This window comes from Ornithorhynchus anatinus, chromosome 1 (genome assembly GCF_004115215.2).
Source record: "Ornithorhynchus anatinus isolate Pmale09 chromosome 1, mOrnAna1.pri.v4, whole genome shotgun sequence".
Taxonomy (NCBI): Eukaryota; Metazoa; Chordata; class Mammalia; order Monotremata; family Ornithorhynchidae; genus Ornithorhynchus; species Ornithorhynchus anatinus.
In genome coordinates this window covers 155,483,879-155,501,692 of record NC_041728.1, presented here as the reverse complement: position 1 = coordinate 155,501,692, position 17,814 = coordinate 155,483,879, and the positions used below count along the sequence as shown (strand labels likewise).

General features: G+C 43.1%; 1 protein-coding gene across 3 annotated transcripts in view; it reads left to right on the top strand.

Annotated features, from left to right (window-relative positions):
- KPNA4 (karyopherin subunit alpha 4) overlaps positions 1–7,645 on the top strand; it is a 64,506-nt gene extending 56,861 nt beyond the window's left edge. For all 3 annotated transcript variants that reach the window (XM_029058386.2, XM_029058399.2, XM_029058391.2), the window contains exons 14-17: positions 137–208; positions 2,164–2,326; positions 3,679–3,773; positions 5,676–7,645. In XM_029058386.2, coding sequence (XP_028914219.1) covers positions 137–208; positions 2,164–2,326; positions 3,679–3,773; positions 5,676–5,774 — 429 coding nt within the window. In that variant the 3' untranslated portion in view covers positions 5,775–7,645. The remainder of the gene's footprint in view (positions 1–136; positions 209–2,163; positions 2,327–3,678; positions 3,774–5,675) is intronic.
- The last annotated feature ends 10,169 nt before the right edge of the window (positions 7,646–17,814 follow it).

Sequence of the window (17,814 nt, the reverse complement as noted above, 5' to 3'; positions counted from 1 at the left end):
TGGGTATTCTACCTCAGGTCTGCATGTTAATCCGTAGGTCCTTTCATCTGAAACAACTTTTAGAAAAAGACTCTACGGAAAATGTATTCTCTCATTGGTTTCTTCAAATTCTTAAGTGTGTTTTCCCTCATTTTAGGGTGATTTTGGCACTCAGAAAGAAGCTGCTTGGGCTATAAGTAACTTAACGATCAGTGGAAGGAAAGATCAAGTGAGTAAAACTTTAACTTCAGTAGACCAAATACAACAAATGAGCAACTTGTTTTGAGTTCGGGAAATTTAAGTAGCAAAGTTTTAACCACCATAGAAAAGACATCTTCTGATTCTTTCATCTGGGACAGTGACAATTACAAAAGGGATGCCAGCTCTTCATTTAGGGAGGAGCAGGGAAAGTCCGTTACCCTGCCCTGGACCCATTTAGGCTCGTACCAGAGCTGGGACCCAGTGGGGAAACGTGGCAGTTTTATCATCATCGATAGCGTGATGTTGGATAGCAAAGTAAGAGCATGAACAGAAACTCCTTACCATTGGCTTTATAGCACACTTGCTCACCACCTCCTGCCGTATCTCACTAATCTCGTAGTACGGTGCAGCCTGCACACTTTGCTCCTCCAGTGCCAGCTTCCTTGCTGTGCCCCAGTCTCACCTAGCTTGCTGCTGATCCCTTTCCCACATCCTCCCCCTAGCCTGGAACTCCTTCCCCCTTCACATTCACCAGGTCACCACTCTCCCCACCCTTTTTTAAGTTCATATCTCCTCTGAGGCCTTCCTCTATTAAGCCCTCTCTTCCCTGGCTCTCTTCTGCATCATCAGTGCACTTGGATCTCTGACCTTTGGCCATTTGATATTCACCCCATCCTTAACCCCACGACATTTAGGTGCATATCTGTAAAGTGTACATATTCATATCTGTAGACTTTAGACTCTAAGCTCATTGTGGGCAGGGAATGTGTCTGCAAACTCTGTGGTACTCTCCTAAATGTTTAGTATAGTGCTCTGCACTCAGAGCTCAGTAAATACCACTGACAATGATAGTAATGGGGAAATCAAGATAAGCTATGAAATAAATGCCTGAGTGTTTGGCTGAGGGGTAGCATGAAAGGAGAGAGGGGAAGGAGGGAGGGCTTACCTTTCACTCCATTTTCCATCTTTTCCCACCAATGTGCCACCACCAGCCAATTAAGCCTTTGGAACCTCAGCCGATCCAGAGTCCAAAAACTCAGAACGTGCTTGGGGCAAGAGCAAGGCTGGTATATCTAACCTGCCTCTACTGAGCTCTGATATGGGAACTAGAGAAACTGGCAACCTGATCCACAGCCCCGTGGGAATCCAATTAAACTCTTCCAAAAGGCAGGATCAGGATGTGAACCTGCAGCCTATGAAAAGGAGCAAGAAGCAGAGGTGGTGTCTTGTTTTGACTTCTGGCCCTCCTCCTGACTCCAGAGAGTGGGGACAGATACCTGTGGTGCCTATCAGTGCCTTCTTTTCATTTGTCTTTTCCCCCCAGAGTTAGTAGTCCCTTTTTTCTCCCCTGTTTCTAATAAGTAAGAACCTATTTTTCAACAAAATATTTGTTAAAAGCATTTTCATTTGTATGGTTCTGAATGGTAAGGGCTGTTTCCTCAGTATGTCTTTGAGTCTGTATATCGACCTACAAAGTTTTAGCCATCTCCCAGTTTTGGGGAACTTTGTTCTGAATTTTCTCAGTTTTCAAAAAAAAAAGTCAGTCATTTTCATCTCAGTGGTATTTGGTGTTTGGACAGAGAATGGAGGAAAGTGTATTGGATTTTTTGTTCCCCTAGAACCTTTTCTCCATTCTCTAGGTACATATTTTCTTGTCCTTTCATCTCCCTTTTATTTCCATCTCTCCTGGAATATAAAGTTAAATTAATGGAGAGAGGCTGTTCAAGAGCTTTCCGATTGTTGTTTAAAGTGGCTGTGAGTCTGCTGTATTAACGGGGAATCAGCAGGCTCTCTGCTTGGTCTGTGTGTTAGTCCGTTTAATGGGTCCTTTGAACTTCTCAGACCCAGTTAGTATGTCTTTTTACTCTGGAAGGACAAAAATTATATCTTCTACTTCCCCACAAAGTCTGGAGTTAACATGTATAAAATTCAAGTTCTTAATTTCAATATGCCTGTTTTTTTCCTTGTATTCTCTTTCCATAGGTGGCATATCTTATCCAACAAAATGTTATCCCACCCTTTTGCAACTTGTTAACAGTAAAAGATGCTCAAGTTGTGCAAGTGGTGCTGGATGGATTAAGTAATATATTAAAAATGGCTGAAGATGAGGCAGAAACCATAGCCAATCTAATAGAAGAATGTGGAGGTAAGTTGCCAAAGTGCTCACAGCAGCTAGTGAAGCCTAATCATTTTGCCAGCCTTTGCCATTTACTTCTTGTCTGAACTCTAAGCAACATTAGAATTCTTTATCTTTATTTGTTTCCATTCTTGGAGTCGGTACCAAATAAAACAAAGTTAGTAAGGTATTGAAAAAATCCATTATCTTCTCCACAAGATAACTGAATAGGATTTAATTATCAAGGCAGAATTATAAACTGGTTTTCTCTAAAAAGCAATTCATTTTCTGTTAAATTATTATTAATAATAATAATAATAATAATAATAATGGCATTGGTGACTGTATTGTGCCAGAGTAAGTGCTAAGCACTAGGCTAAATACAACAGCATGGACAGAACATGGGGCTAGGAGGCAGAAGGTTGTGCATTCCAATCCAGGCTCCGCCACTTGTCAGCTGTGACCTTGGGCAAGTCACTCACTTCTGTGCCTCAGTTTTCTCATCTGTAAAATGGGAATTAAGACTGTGAGCCCCAAGTAGGACGGGGACTGTGTCCAACCTGATTGCTTGACTCCACCCCAGCGCTTAGTACAGTCCCTGGCACACAGTAAGTGCTTAACAAATCCCAGAATTCTTATATTGAACACAGTCTCTGAGGACACTTCCTTCCCCTTCTCTTCCTCTCCTCTCCCCTCTGACCACCCCCCAATCCTCCAATCCCCAATAGACTCACAGTCCAGAAGGGAGGGAAAGCAGCTATCTTATCCCCAGTTTACCAGGGAGGAAACTTGGAGCAAATCACACACATAATCTCTCTGTGCCTCAGTAGCTGGGCAGTGGCAGAACTTGAACCTGGGGTTCCCTCTTGCCAGTCCTGTGCTTTTTCCCCTAGGCCATATTGTGTCATTAGTGGAACCCAATTGAAAGAGCCTGTTGAATTACTCCAGTGAAGTAGAAAGTCCAAGTTTTCTTGGCAGTCAGAATTTAATTTTGCTCAAACATGCTCTTATTTTCTACCTCTCTCCAAACAGTGTCCATTTAACTCGTATTGGAAAAATGCTCCTTTTTCTACAACTTCATTTGTAAAGGGTAATGCTGCTCCAGGTTCAACTGAGACAATACAAGGCTCCGGGAGAGGCAGTATCGATGTTCCCAAACAGAAAATTCTGCTGTGGGTTCACTTAATCCATATAAGGATTAAAGCAGCTGTATTTTATTGGCAATACATGCCTCCTTATTTCACCTGCCCCACTCCTGTCATCAAATTCTATGTGTTTGATGTCCTGGAAAGGATAGTTTTGATTATCAGATATCCCACTCTCCGGCCAATCTAATGTTACTGCCATTTCTTTCACTTAAAAGAATGAAATGCTTCTTGCAGGTCTGGAGAAGATCGAACAGCTTCAAAACCATGAAAATGAAGACATCTACAAACTTGCTTATGAAATCATCGATCAGTTCTTCTCATCAGATGATGTAATAATTTTAAACTGTCTTAACTGTATTTGTAAACGTGGTGGTAAAGAAAAGATTAGAAGTAGTGTAGTGATAACTCTGCATATTAAGTTGAAATTGAAATGAAACAGAACTATTCTAAGAAGCCTGTGAAATCAGCAGCTTTTGCTTCTCTGGCTGCTATTTCTAGGCAAGTGCCTCATTTTAAAATCCCTCCTTTTAATAATAGTACAAGGAATACACAGAAGATAGTTTTTTGCCGTGTTAGAGGAAACAGTTGCACCTCCATACATTTATAGTAAGCTAACTAGTTTTACATTGAGGGAAAAAAAAGACAAAGCACATTACTGCAGTAGACCAGTAGCTATTCAAAGTAGGTGCTGCTGTCTTTGGATCCATAATTTCAGTAATCCTTTTTTCCCCAGATGAATAACCATCTGCAGTGATTGTTCTCCTGAATGTTCCCATTTGGCTGCCATTCTGGGGGTGGTGGGGAAGCAAAGCTTGACGATCAGAATGGAAGTTAGATCATGTTTATGTCTGCAGTGATGTCAAAAATCAGTATTAAGTAGTTAAGACAACTTAATTCTCTACTATTATTTTTCTTGGAACTTTCAACCATAGCAGTTCAAAAAGAATACTCTAGGATACTTCAAAAATAGAATATTTTAGAATGCCGTATCTTATATAGCTTATATAACCCAGCAGTCCGTAAGCCTTCTCAGACCATCGGTAAACTCTCGGGAATTACTCCATAGCTGCTGACAGTCTATGTGAGAAAACATGCATTTAAAAAATTGATTCATTGATGTTAATAGAGACTAGTAGATCATTTTAGGTCAATGAAAAATTGTTTCCATATTTCTCTGTGAAAGGGATATTTGAACTGTTTTTCTGGGTTTTTTTGATCAGATGTGATATTTTCAAATTCCAACACAATTTACTTTCAATCTCAAAGTCCTCATGGTTTTGAAAACCTGAATGTGAGGGGGAGTGGTTCTTTTGGGGGGAAGTCATAGGACACAATTCTAAATGATCAGATGGTCATTCTAAATGACCTGGTTTACTGTTTACATCAGGAGCCGGTTTTTGATAAACAGATAGATACCTGATAAATTGGTTTCTGCAGTTTCCATCCTATCTGGAGTAATCCACATTTTAAGTTAACCAACTCTCTTGATCTGTGATCTCCCAGTATTTTTGGTTGGGAAAAGTGGCCTCAATACCATTTGTATACCCTCAGCTACTACACTGGCCAGTCAGGAGTTCTGCCCAGTTCCTTAGGAGCAGTTGTTTTCTTTTTTTTCTTCCATGTGGAGGGGTGGCGTTTCTCAGACAAAATATATTGAAATCAAAACTTTTCGCTTTTTGTTAGCCTTTGGCTGGTGACACTCCTGAAAGCTTTTTTACTCTATTTCTAAGCCTCCTTCAGGGTTGTTTTTCAAGGAACTGTTGCCACTCATTTATGCAAGCAAATGTAGAATGTCGTGCGCTCTGTTCAGCAAACTTAAAATATCTTTTTCCCAGAGCTCGAGACAGACTACTGAGTGGTAGGACCAAAGGAGACACAAACTTTGTGTGATGCCTGGTTGGAAGAGATTATTCATTAATTAGTTTCTAGGCTCAGGATGCAGCACCAAAACTTAAATTTCCATCTTACGCTTGTGGGTTCTGGATTAATTGGGTCGCTCATAAATTAATGATGACTCTTTTTTTGAAGAAAATAGGATTCTCCCAGTTTCTGCTCCTTGAGAGACTCTTCCTAATGAAAAGCCTATGTAGCTAAAGATTTGAAAGAGGGGTGGGGGAATCGATTACATTCTGAAATGGTACAAAGAATTGTTTTTAGAATATAAGCTTACTTAACCTGTTTTCTCTCTTTCTTTTTCTTCCCTGTGATTCCCCCCTCCCTCCCCCAACTAGATTGATGAAGATCCTAGCCTTGTTCCTGAGGCAATACAAGGTGGAACGTTTGGGTTCAATTCATCTGCCAATGTACCAGCAGAAGGGTTCCAGTTTTAGAAAGATATATTGGAAGTTAGGTACAATGCAGCACTGATATTTAACAAAAAAAAAAGTTTGATCCATCATGCTTGGCTCATGGGATCTGCTGCTGCATTAAATCGGGGAAAGAAAATGTGAAGATTTCATTTGGAATCCCAGAAAAGCCCAAATGAAGTCAAGGTGGCGAGTGGGTGCGAGTGAGAATGAGTGGCAAAATGTAACGAAAAACTTCACACGAATGCTTATTTAGGTTGTTCAAAGTCAGAAGGGCTACAGGTCAAAGATCTTCAATGCCTGAGAAGGAGCATTGACTTAGTAGAGCCATTGGGGGGGACGGTGCGGTAACTCTCATCTTCGAGCCTCGTAAGCCTCCGAGAGAGAGTAGGATGCCCTCTAAGTCCAAGGGGAATGAGCCCAGGCCTCGCTATGAAGCACTGTGTGAGTGGACAACATTGAGTGAATGTCTGGTCTCGAAGCTGTGGAGCCAGGCTCATCTTTCCAATCTAGGGCTTTTCACTCGTGAAGCGGATTCCTAGCCCTGGAGCGGCGTGTGTACGAGAGTATGGTTGTGGTGCTGTCTGTGAACGCATGCAAGCTTGAATCGCCTTCAGGGGGCTGACGACAAACCTAACCAATCATCAAAGTGAGATCATAAGTGTTAACTTACACTGGACATGAAAACAAAGACCGGTTTAGCAGCAGACTTTGGTTTACTCCTGCAGCCTGTGTTTCCTTTCCTTTTTTCCTTTTTTTTTTTCCTAAGTTGTTTTTAATTTCTTTACCTAGTACAGCTTATTAGTTGCTTGTCGAGTCAGAAAACTTTTCAGGAAGGCTTCCCTGTGCATTTGCACCAGATGAATGTTTGATGTTATGAAAAGCTTTTCCATATCATCAAAACTAATTTGTGTAGACTTTTGCATGAAAAATCATATAAATTGCCCTCAAAATAGACTGTGTTGCAGTACACACAAGTCGCCATAATAGTAGAAAACAGTAAAATGTGCTTTAAAAGCCATCCTTTTCATTTTCAGAGATAACATAAAGATCTTTGCATGTGGTAATCTACAGCATAGTTCATTTCTAGATTTTGTTGAGTCCTGTAAAGAAGAAGAAGAAGAAAAAAAAAGTTTCAGTTGTGGTAGAATACCGTGCTGTGTTTAAATGTTACTTGTTTTCAAACTTTGTTTTCTATGAAAATGATATGGAAACTTCTAAAATGAAATTTGGTGCATATGTACTGCCGAATAAAGACCGATGAAGAGGTGTGAATAGATGTACAAATCAAGTAATGGTTTGAACACCTTTAATAATATGCCTAATCTGTTCAATTGTTTTAGAATCTTTTTATCTTAGATGTAGGCAGCCATGAACAATCTATTTTGAGCCACTTTAGGGAGAACACTTTGTATTTTTAAAACTTGCATAAAAGGCATGCAAGTGGTTTTTATAAATTGGAATAATACCTCAGTTTCGAGGTTCTGCACACTAAATTAATGGGACACGAAAAAATTTGTACAAAAAGGAGAACTCTTTATAAGGTGGCTCATTGTAGGAAATCCTGTGCCTTCCCCTTTGAGCACAAGTGTTGCATGAACAACAGTTTGCTATAAGAAACATACCAGATTAGCCACCATTAGCATCTATATCTACTTTGTGTTGAAAAATCAACTGGTAATTCTGAAACACTGTAGAATGGATAAAGATTATTTTGTGATCATAATTCTTTGTTGGACTAGAGTATTTTTGCAGCATTCCTTGTCATCCGAAACGTGGTTAAAGTTGAAAACTAGAAGCAGCAGAAAACTAGCTTGTAAAATTTATCCAAGTAGAATTCAGGCTAGGGCTGTCTTGGGGAAATAAACATTAAACTTAAAGCAATGTTTTACATAGGGTGTGGTGTGTGTGGGGTTTTTTTTAAGAAAGCAGCAGTGTTTTACATAGGGCGGGGGGAGGGAAGGACGGAGGGGTTTGAGAAAACAACAGGTTGAAATTAACAGTATGGAAGCAGTTCGGTTTTCCAAGGGAAGTTCTGAGATGTCTGGACCTCTGAAGCTCTCGATTTTGGCGAAGAACCAATTGAAGCCAGAGTCGGAGGGAAAATATTTCCCGTAAAGTGTCCGTGCACTTTTCCACAAAGTGTATATGCATTGTGATGCTCAAGAATTAGAGCTGGTGGGGAGAACGCTACCCATCTGAACTCCCTCATAGATGATGTTTTTGCACCCAGGCAGACCTTGATTTAAGAGGTTTCGAACCGAGTCGAACAGCCCGAAAATCGTTTCTAAATTTACACCATTTTGACTTTAGAACTCTATCCTCCTCAATGGTGCTGAGTCTGGGGGTCCGAGTAGGGATGAAGGCTGCAGGTGAGCTGTGGGCAAATGGGGGAGTTACCTTGAAGAACGGGGGCAGGGGAAGAGGAGGAAAGTTTTTAAAGAGGATTGGGGGTGATGGGGGAGGGTTAGGCAGGGTGCGAAGACTGCGATGGTGGGTGGTCGGGAGGTGGGAGGGGTGAAGGGGCGATTCACCAGGAAGGGTTGGCATGTCTATTTTACTCACAATGGTATAGAAGTGGGCACCATATTGAGCAGTTGTAATTACTCATCTATAATTAAGGAGGAAGCTGTGGTTTAAAAAAAAAATCTGGCACCTGAGCATGGTTCAGGAACCAAACCTGCACTTGTAAAATTGTTCCTATAAGAAAAGTCGGTCTGATTTACATATTTCCACCTAAGGGATTTTCAGGAACCGCCTGTCTCAATAAACAAAACAAGGATTCCCTGTACTTCTTTCTTTCCCCATCCCAACACAGAAGTGTAAGGGTTCAGCTGTAGCTTCATGTAAAATGATTTAAAATTAAAATTATTACTGGAGATCCACAATGTATGTCTTGTTTAAATTCAATCTTGACCCAGTAATTGTGGTGTACAGAGATCTTCCGAAAAACACCAATTTCCACTTAATATCTGAGTTGAAAACGTTTTGACGAGAACCTTGGAGATCGTTTGTATTAAGCAGAAATCCTATAAGAGCAGACTCTCCTCGAAAAAGCCTTCGCCTTTTGAATAAAAGTTTAATGCCAAACAAATCCGTTCTAACGGGAAAGGTGATTTTGTGTGATAATTCTAGACTTTTTCAGAACCCAAGACTTCCTCTAACTCGTGGTGCAATTGGTACTGCTAATTGAGAATTTGTGATTATCCCGACGTACGTCATTTGTTTTGACTAGAGAAAAAACCTCCCATTTCGTCAGGACTCGTGACAAAAAACCTCCCTGCTGTTCTTCTTGTGCCTCTTTTGCTCTCCGGGAATTTAGCACCGGTTTCTCCACTGTCATTCATTAATTCAGTAGTATTTATTGAGTGCTTACTATGTGCAGAGCACTGTACCAAGCACTTGCAATGTACAATTGGGCAATAGATAGAGACAATGCCTGCACAGTGACGGGCTCACAGTCTAATCGCCTACTCGGGGTGAAGAATGCATGGCTGGTAAATTCCTAGCTTAAACACCTTTGTTGTCAGGCCTAAAAAAGATAGTCCTGCCTTGAACAGAGAGAAATGTAGGTGCTTGGAGGTGGGGGAAGTAATGGGGTTTCTCCCTTCAGAGGCCAAAAGAGCCGTCCGGTGGGTCCACCCAGTCGGCTCATCCCTCCAGCTCCCGCTACGTGACGGTCCAGAAGGAACAAAATGATGTCTGTTGCTCAGCCAGTAAGGACAGTAAGATGATGGATCAACTAACCCCAGCTACACTGTGGTAGAGGTGAGGATGTGTTTCTAGGAACCACGTAACAGCTAAGAATTACTAAATGGTGGCCACTGACAGTCTTCCTCTCTAGCTCGTCATTCAGTTGTATTTATTGAGCGCTTACTGTGTGCAGAGCATTGTACTAAGTGCTTGGAATGTACAATTGGGCAACAGATAGAGACCATCCCTGCCCAACAACGGGCTCACAGTCTAAAAGGGGAAGACAGACAACAAAACAAGTAGGCATCAATACCATCAAAATAAATAGAACCGTATATATATACACATCATTAATAAAATAGAGTAATATATACAAGCAGCGTGGCTCAATGGAAAGAGCCCGGACTTTGGAGTCAGAGGTTATGGGTTTGAATCCCGGCTCGGCCACTTAGCTGTGTGACTCTGCACAAGTCAATAATAATAATAATAATGTTGGTATTTGTTAAGCGCTTACTATGTGCCGAGCACTGTTCTAAGCACTGGGGTAGACACAGGGGAATCAGGTTGTCACACTTGGGGCTCACAGTCTTAATCCCCATTTTACAGATGAGGTAACTGAGGCACCGAGAAGTGAGTGACTAGCCCAAAGTCTCACAGCTGACAAGTGGCTGAGCTGGGATTCGAACCCATGACCTCTGACTCCAAAGCCTGTGCTCTTTCCACTGAGCCACGCTGCTTAACTTCTTGGTGCCTCAGTTACCTCATCTGTAAAATGGGGATTAAGACTGAGCCCAACGTGGGACAACCTGATTCCCCTGTGTCTACCCCAGTGCTTAGAACAGTGCTCGGCACATAGTAAGCGCTTAAATACCAATATTATTAAATATGCACAAGTGCTGTGGGGAGGGGAAGGGGGTAGATCAGAGGGAGGGAGTAGGAATGGAGAGGGGTGGAGGAAAAGGGAAGGCTCAGTCTGGGAAGGCCTACTGGAGGAGGTTGTGGACAGGGAAAGTGGCTTCTAATTCTCTTGATTCTCCCAGGTGCTTAGTACAGTGCTCTGCGCATAGCGCTCAATAAATATAGATGGATTTATAATACAGTATGGACCTGAAAATAATAAAACTACATTTTTCAAAAACACTCCCTCCACTGGAGAATAATCCTACAGACCAGGTTTGGAAAAAAAACAGTAACTCGGTCTCCGCATCTCGGTCTCACTACCCCGTCTAGGCCACCTATTTCCGATGACTTGACATCAGGCTAGCCGGTCTTAATAGTAGACTCGAAATTGTTCATGATTTGCCACACTTTTATTTCATTATCTTTAAAATTTCTACCTTTGCATCCCTGGCTTAAAATGAGCAGTTATTGCCCATCACATGTATTTGCTACTGTTAGCAACTAATTTAATTTACATATTCAACCTTAGTGCCATGCTTTTTTGGGTTGTTTTTTTTTTTTGGCTAGTTGTAATACAAGCGTATAAAGCCATTGTGCCTTTTGTATGTGGCGAGGGGCGGTTGAGGAGTATTTAAGAGCTTACTATATGCCAAGCACGTCGTAAGTCCTGGGTAGATAGAAGGTAATCAGATTGGACACAGTCCAGGTACCACATGGGGCTTGCAGCCTGACTCTCCATTTTACAGATGAGGTAACTGAGGCAGAGAGAAAATAAGTGACTTGCCCCAGGTCATAGAGCAGACAAGTGGTAGAGCTGGGATTAGAACCCAGGAACTCTTGGCTCACCAGCCTGTGTTCTTGATGTTTTACCCCACAGCTACCCTAAGATGCTTATAATAATGTTGGTATTTGTTAAGCACTTACAGAGCACTGTTCTAAGTGCTGGGGTAGATACAGGGTAATCAGTTTGTCCCACGTGAGGCTCACAGTTCATCCCCATTTTACAGATGAGGTAAGGCACAGAGAAGTTAAGTGACATGCCCAGAGTCACATAGCTGACAAGTGACAGAGCAGGGATTCGAACCCATGACCTCTGACTCCCAAGCCCGGGCTCTTTCCACTGAGCCATGCTGCCTCTTAACCACAGACTACAGACATAGTGTGTAGGGCTCAACTGTTACAGGGGCTAGTTGAGCTAGATTTGGGGGTCATCTGCAGAGTAGTAGTCCTGGAAGCAGATGGGCACCCCAAGGTTGTGAATGCGAATTGCTTTGAGATAAAGAAAATGCTCTGACCCTGCAACTATATGGATAACGTAAGAATCAATTGTAGTGTTTACTGTGTGCAGACCCCTGTGTTAAGCATTTGGAAGAGTACAATATAAACACTCTCATCCCCGTGTCTCACTGCCCAATTAAGTGTTCTTGCTCCCCACTCCAGATAACCGCTATTCAAATCAGGGACGGAGTTGGAATTTAAAAGGTATTTGTATTGGCCTGCAGACATGACTGTGGCAAGTAAGGCTTACTTAGATGGTGAGCCCCATGCTGGACGGGACTGTGTCCAACCTAGTTCATTTGTATCGACTGTAGGGCATAGAATAGTGTTTCACACATGGTAGGTGCTAACAAATACCATAAAAAAAGTAGAGTTGTAGTTCTGAGAGTTTCCCCTTGCCTCTGAGTTGTCTTTGGAAGCTCTGCCAGTGATTTAGCAAATCCAGTTCTTGTCCATTCTACTTTCACAGCAAAGCAGATCTCTAGATTTCACCCCTTCCTTTCCAGACCTTGCTATTCTGATCCAACCACTTGATATACCCCACCTCAACTACTGCATTAGCCTGACTGATTTCCCTGACTCCAGCCTCTCCCCTCTCCAATCCATGCTTCACTGTGCTGCCCAGAATGTTTTTCTAAAAAATTATTCTGCGCATCTCCCCTCTCCTCAAAAACCACCACTGGTGCTCATCCATCATCCTGTCAAACACATACAAATGTATATATGAGTAGTTGTCCATACTCCAAGACGACTTCCCTGATAGTGAAATTCACCTATGAATGTGTTTTTAAGTGAAAAAGCCAACGTGGAACCCAATCTGTTGTTCTGTCATGTTTGTTGTTGACAGATGAAATCAGTGATCTAAAAACTGGGATTTTCTTTTCATTTAATTTTTTTATTTTTTGCGATTAAAATAATAATAGTATTGGTATTTGTTAAGCGCTACTGTGTGCAGAGCACTATTCTAAGCGCTGGGGTAGATACAGGGTAATCAGGTTGTCCCATGTGAGGCTCACAGTCTTCATCCCCATTTTACAGATGAGGTAACTGAGGCCCAGAGAAGTTAAGTGACTTGCCCACGGTCACACAGCTGACAGGTAGTGGAGCCGGGATTTGAATCCCTGACCTCTGACTCCCAAGCCCGTGCTCTTTCCACTGAGCCATATTGCTTCTCTGCACCACTGTACTTTGAAAGATCTGAGTGCAGCTAAGCAGAAGTACACATATACAACACAAAATGCCTACAGCTATATAGCGATGTATAAGTGCTGCATATCTGAGTGCTAAGTACTTGAGGAGGTGAAAATAATACACATGGGTAGGGGAAGGAAATGCAATAATTAAGAGTCTCCCTTAAAAAGTGAAACAGAAAAATGTGAGAACAGATAAAAAGTACACAAAAGATAGCTTGTACAACTTCAGAGTTTGTTGCTAAACACAAAGTATTTGTCAGTGATTTATATGACCTGGAACTGTAAGAGAAGGTATTAAGACGGTTTATTTTTGGATCATTCCTTAGTCTTTGCATTGGATTTCTGTACAACTACACCAAGAAACTCAATGAAAGGACTAGTGGTGTAAAAGACTTTGAAGCTTAATAATAATAATAATAATAATAATAATGTTGGTATTTGTTAAGTGCTTACTATGAGCAGAGCACTGTTCTAAGTGCTGGGGTAGATACAGGGTAATCGGGTTGTCCCACGTGAGGCTGACAGTCTTCATCCCCATTTTACAGATGAGGTAACTGAGGCCCAGAGAAGTGAAGTGACTTGCCCACAGTCACACAGCTGCCAAGTGGCAGAGCGGGGATTTGAACTCATGACCTCTGACTCCCAAGACCCGGCTCTGCCACTTGTCAGCTGTGTGACTGTGGGCAAGTCATTTAACTTCTCTGTGCCTCAGTTACCTCATCTGTAAAATGGAGATTAACTGTGAGCCTCACGTGGGACAACCTGATTACCCTATATCTAACCCAGCGCTTAGAACAGTGCTCAGCACATAGTGAGCGCTTAACAAATACCAATATTATAATTATTATTATTATTATGACCTCTGACTCCCAAGGCCGTGCTCTTTCCACTGAGCCACGCTGTTTCTCTTTGTTTGAGAGAGATATAGCTTTCTTCTTGAGTCGGCACATTTTAATTAGCTTGGTTTTCACATCTAGTAGCTACACTAGATAGAAGGTGCTCTTTGGTGAGTGGTTTGGGAGTCCTAGCAGGTCATGACCTGAGCAGGTCCAAGTGACTACCATGTGGGTTGCAAGCACTTGCGGCCCAGGTCGACTGCTGCATCAACCTCCTCCCTGTTCTTGCCTCCGGTCCGACCCCTCTCATTCATTCAATAGTATTTATTGAGCGCTTACTATGTGCAGAGCACTGTACTAAGCGCTTGGCATGTACAATTCAGCAACAGATGGAGACAGTCCCTGCCCATTGACGGGCTTACAGTCTGATTTCCCCTTGACTCTATTTATTGCCATTGTTCTTGTCTGTCCGTCTCCCCCGATTAGACTGTAAGCCCGTCAAACGGCAGGGACTGTCTCTATCTGTTGCCGACTTGTTCATCCCAAGCGCTTAGTACAGTGCTCTGCACATAGTAAGCGCTCAATAAATACTATTGAATGAATTTACGTAAAATGCCCATCCTGCTCACCATCTCCACTTTTCAGAAATCTCCTGTGATTACTCGTTTCTTTCTGCATCAGCCAAAAACTCCTTACTGGCAGCTCCCTCCTACTTATTCGCTCTGTTTTCCCATTACACCCCAGCTCACACTTTGTTCCTCCTAATTCACCTACTGAAATGTGCCATCTCTCCCGCTGTTGATCCCTTACCCGTACCCATTCCCCTGCCTAAATGCCTTCCCTCTTCACATCTGACAGATCACAGCTCTTCCCACCCTCTGAGCCCTCCTGAAATTGTACCTTTCCCAAGAGACCTTTCCTGATTTATGTTCTTCGCTCTACTGCCTGGATCATTTTTCAGCAAAAACGTTCAGGCCATGTTTCCCCACTCCTCAAACTCCAGGGGTTGATCATCCACCTCCACATCAAACAAAAACTCTTCACCAATGGCTTTAAAGCACTTAATTACCTTGCCCCCACTTTCCTCAGGTCACTACTATCTTACTACAGCCCAGCCTGTACACTTCGCTCCTCTAATATCAACCTTCTCACTGTACCTTGATCTCATCTATCTGGCCGCCAGCCTTTGGCCCACATCCCGCCTCTAACCTGGAACGCCCTCCCTCCTCAAATCCGGCAGACGATTACTCTCCCCACCTTCGAAGCCTTATTGAAGGCACATCTCCTCCAGGAGGCCTTCCCTGACTAAGCCCCCCACTTTCCTCCTCTCTCACTCCCTTCCATGTTGCCCTGACTTCCTTTCTTCATAATAATGGTGGTATTTGTTAAGCGCTTACTATGTGCCAAGCACTGTTCTAAGCCCTGGGGGGATACAAGGCGATCAGGTTGTCCCACAGGGGGCTCACAGTCTTAATCCCCATTTTACAGATGGGTAACTGAGGCCCAGTGAAGTGACTTGCCCAAAGTCACACAGCTGACGAGCGGTGGATCCGGGATTAGAACCCATGACCTCTGTCTCGCAAGCCCGGGCTCTTTCCACTGAGCCACACTGCTTCTCCAACTCATCCCACTCCCAGCCCCACAGCACTTATGGACGTATCTGAAATTCATCTATTTAATATCTGTCTCCCCCTCTAGACTGTAAGCTCATTGTGGACAGGGACTGTGTCTTTTTACTGTTCTATTGTACTCTCTCAAGTGTTTAGTACAGTGCTCTGCACACAGTAAACACTCAATAGGATTGAATGAACTACCTCTGCACTTGTGGACCATCTGATTACTTTTAAACTCACAGCCTGAGCACTACTTACCCAATTAGTAAAGCACCAGCTCAAGTACGCATCCCTCTTTTCTCTTCCCCTTATTTCACTCATTCGTATTTACTGAGTTCTTTTTGTGCAGAATACTGTGTACTAAGCACTTGGGAGAGTTATTTGTGAGTTATTTCAGTGTCTGCCTTCCCTGCTACAATGTAAGCTCATTCAGGGCAGAAGCCATGTCTCCTAACTATAATAATCTCCCAAAAAGTTTAGTATAGTGCCATCCTCACATATAATAATGTTGGTATTTGTTAAGCGCTTACTATGTGCTGAGCACTGTTCTAAGAGCTGGGGTAGATACAGGGTAATCAGGTTGTCCCGTGTGGGGGTCACACTTTTAATCCCCATTTTACAGATGAAGGAACCGAGGCACCGAGAAGTGAAGTGACTTGCCCAAAGTCATCCAGGTGACAAGTGGCAGAGCTGGGATTAGAACCCATAACCTCTACCTCCTAAACCCAGGCTCTTTCCACTGAGCCACGCTGCTTCTCTCGGTCAATGCTACTGGCTGGTTGGATGGGGAGATGCCCGGTTTGGGGGTCGTCCCCTGGGTCATCTTCCAGGTCCTGATCCGTGTGATCCTGGCCTGACTGACTCCTGACTTAAAGATAGTAGTAATTTAGTAGTAATTTAGGCTCTTGGGAAAATACAACACTAAAGAGTGACTATCCCTGCCCACAGCAAGTTCAGATTCTAGAGGTGGGGGAGAAAAACATCAATATAAATAAAACTACAGATGTACATATGTGCTGTGGGGCTGGGAGTGGGGAAGAAGAAAGGGAACAAGTCAGGGCAACGCAGAAGGGAGTGGGAGATGAGGAAAAGTGGAGCTTAGTCTGGGAAGGCCTCTTGGAGGAGATGTGCCTTTGGTAAGACTTTGAAGGCCGGGAGATGAATCGTCTGGAGGATTTGAGGAGGGAGGGTGTTCCAGGCCAGAGGTAGGATGTAGGCCAGGGGTTGGTGGTGAGACAGGCAAGATGGAGGCACAGTGAGAAGGTTAGCACCAGAAGAATCAAGTGTGGGGACTGGGTTATAGAAGGAGAGAAGCAAGGTGAGGTATTAAAGGGCAAGGTGATGGACTGCTTTAAAGCCAATGGTGAGTTTTTGTCCGATGCAGAGGTGGATGGGCAACCACCGTAGTTTTTTGAGGAGCGAGGTGACATATCCTGAACGTTTCTGTAGAAAAATGATCTGGGCAACGGAGTGAAGTATATCCTGGAGTGGGGAGAGGCAGGAGGTTGGGAGATCAGCAAGTAGGCTGATGCAGTAATCTAGGCGGGATAGGATGAGAGATTGTATTAACACAGTAGCAGTTAACATGGAGAGGAAAGGACAGATTTTAGCGATGTTGTGAAGGTGGGACCAATAGGATTTGGGTTGGATTGAATATGTGGGTTGATTGAGAGAGAAGAGTTAGGGATAACACCAAGGTAACGGCTTGAGAGACGGGAAGGGTGGTGGTGCTGTGTACCGTGATGGGAAAGTCCAGGGGAGGACAGGGTTTGGGTAGGAAGATAAGGAACTCTGTTTTGTTCACGTTAAGTTTGAGGTGATAGGAGGACATCAAAGTAGAGATGTCTTGAAGGCAGGAGGAGATACGAGATTTCAGAGAGGGAGATTTGGGTATCATCTGCAGAGTGAAAGGTAGTTGAAGGCGTGGGAGCAGATGAGTTCTCCAAGGGAATGAGTTTAGATGGAGAATAGAAAAGGACCCAGAACTGAAGAATAATAATAATAATAATGTTGGTATTTGTTAAGCGCTTACTATGTGCTGAGCACTGTTCTAAGCGCTTGGGTAATCAGGTTGTCCCACATGAAGCTCACAGTCTTAATCCCCATTTTACAGATGAGGTAACTGAGGCACAGAGAAATTAAGTGACTTGCCCACAGTCACACAGCTTGAGGGAGCCCCACAGTTAGGGGATGGGAGGAGGAGGAGGAGCCCACGAAGGAGACATCACATGGTCTTCACAGCACTATTGAAGAAGCAGTTAGGTTACACTTTCTAGTCTGTAAATGATGGCTGAAGGGCCCATATTTCACAGTATTCATTTAATTGTATTTACTGAGCACTTTTTGTGTCCAGAGCACTGTACAAAGCACCCCACTTTTCCTCAACACCTACTCCCTTCTGTGTTGCCTTGACCTGCTCCTTTTCCTCTTCACCCCTCTTCCCATCCCACAGCACTTACGTATGTAGCTGTAATTTTATTTATATTGATGTCTGTTTATTTGTATTAATGTCTGACTCCCCCCTTCTAGACTGTGAACTCATGGTGGGCAG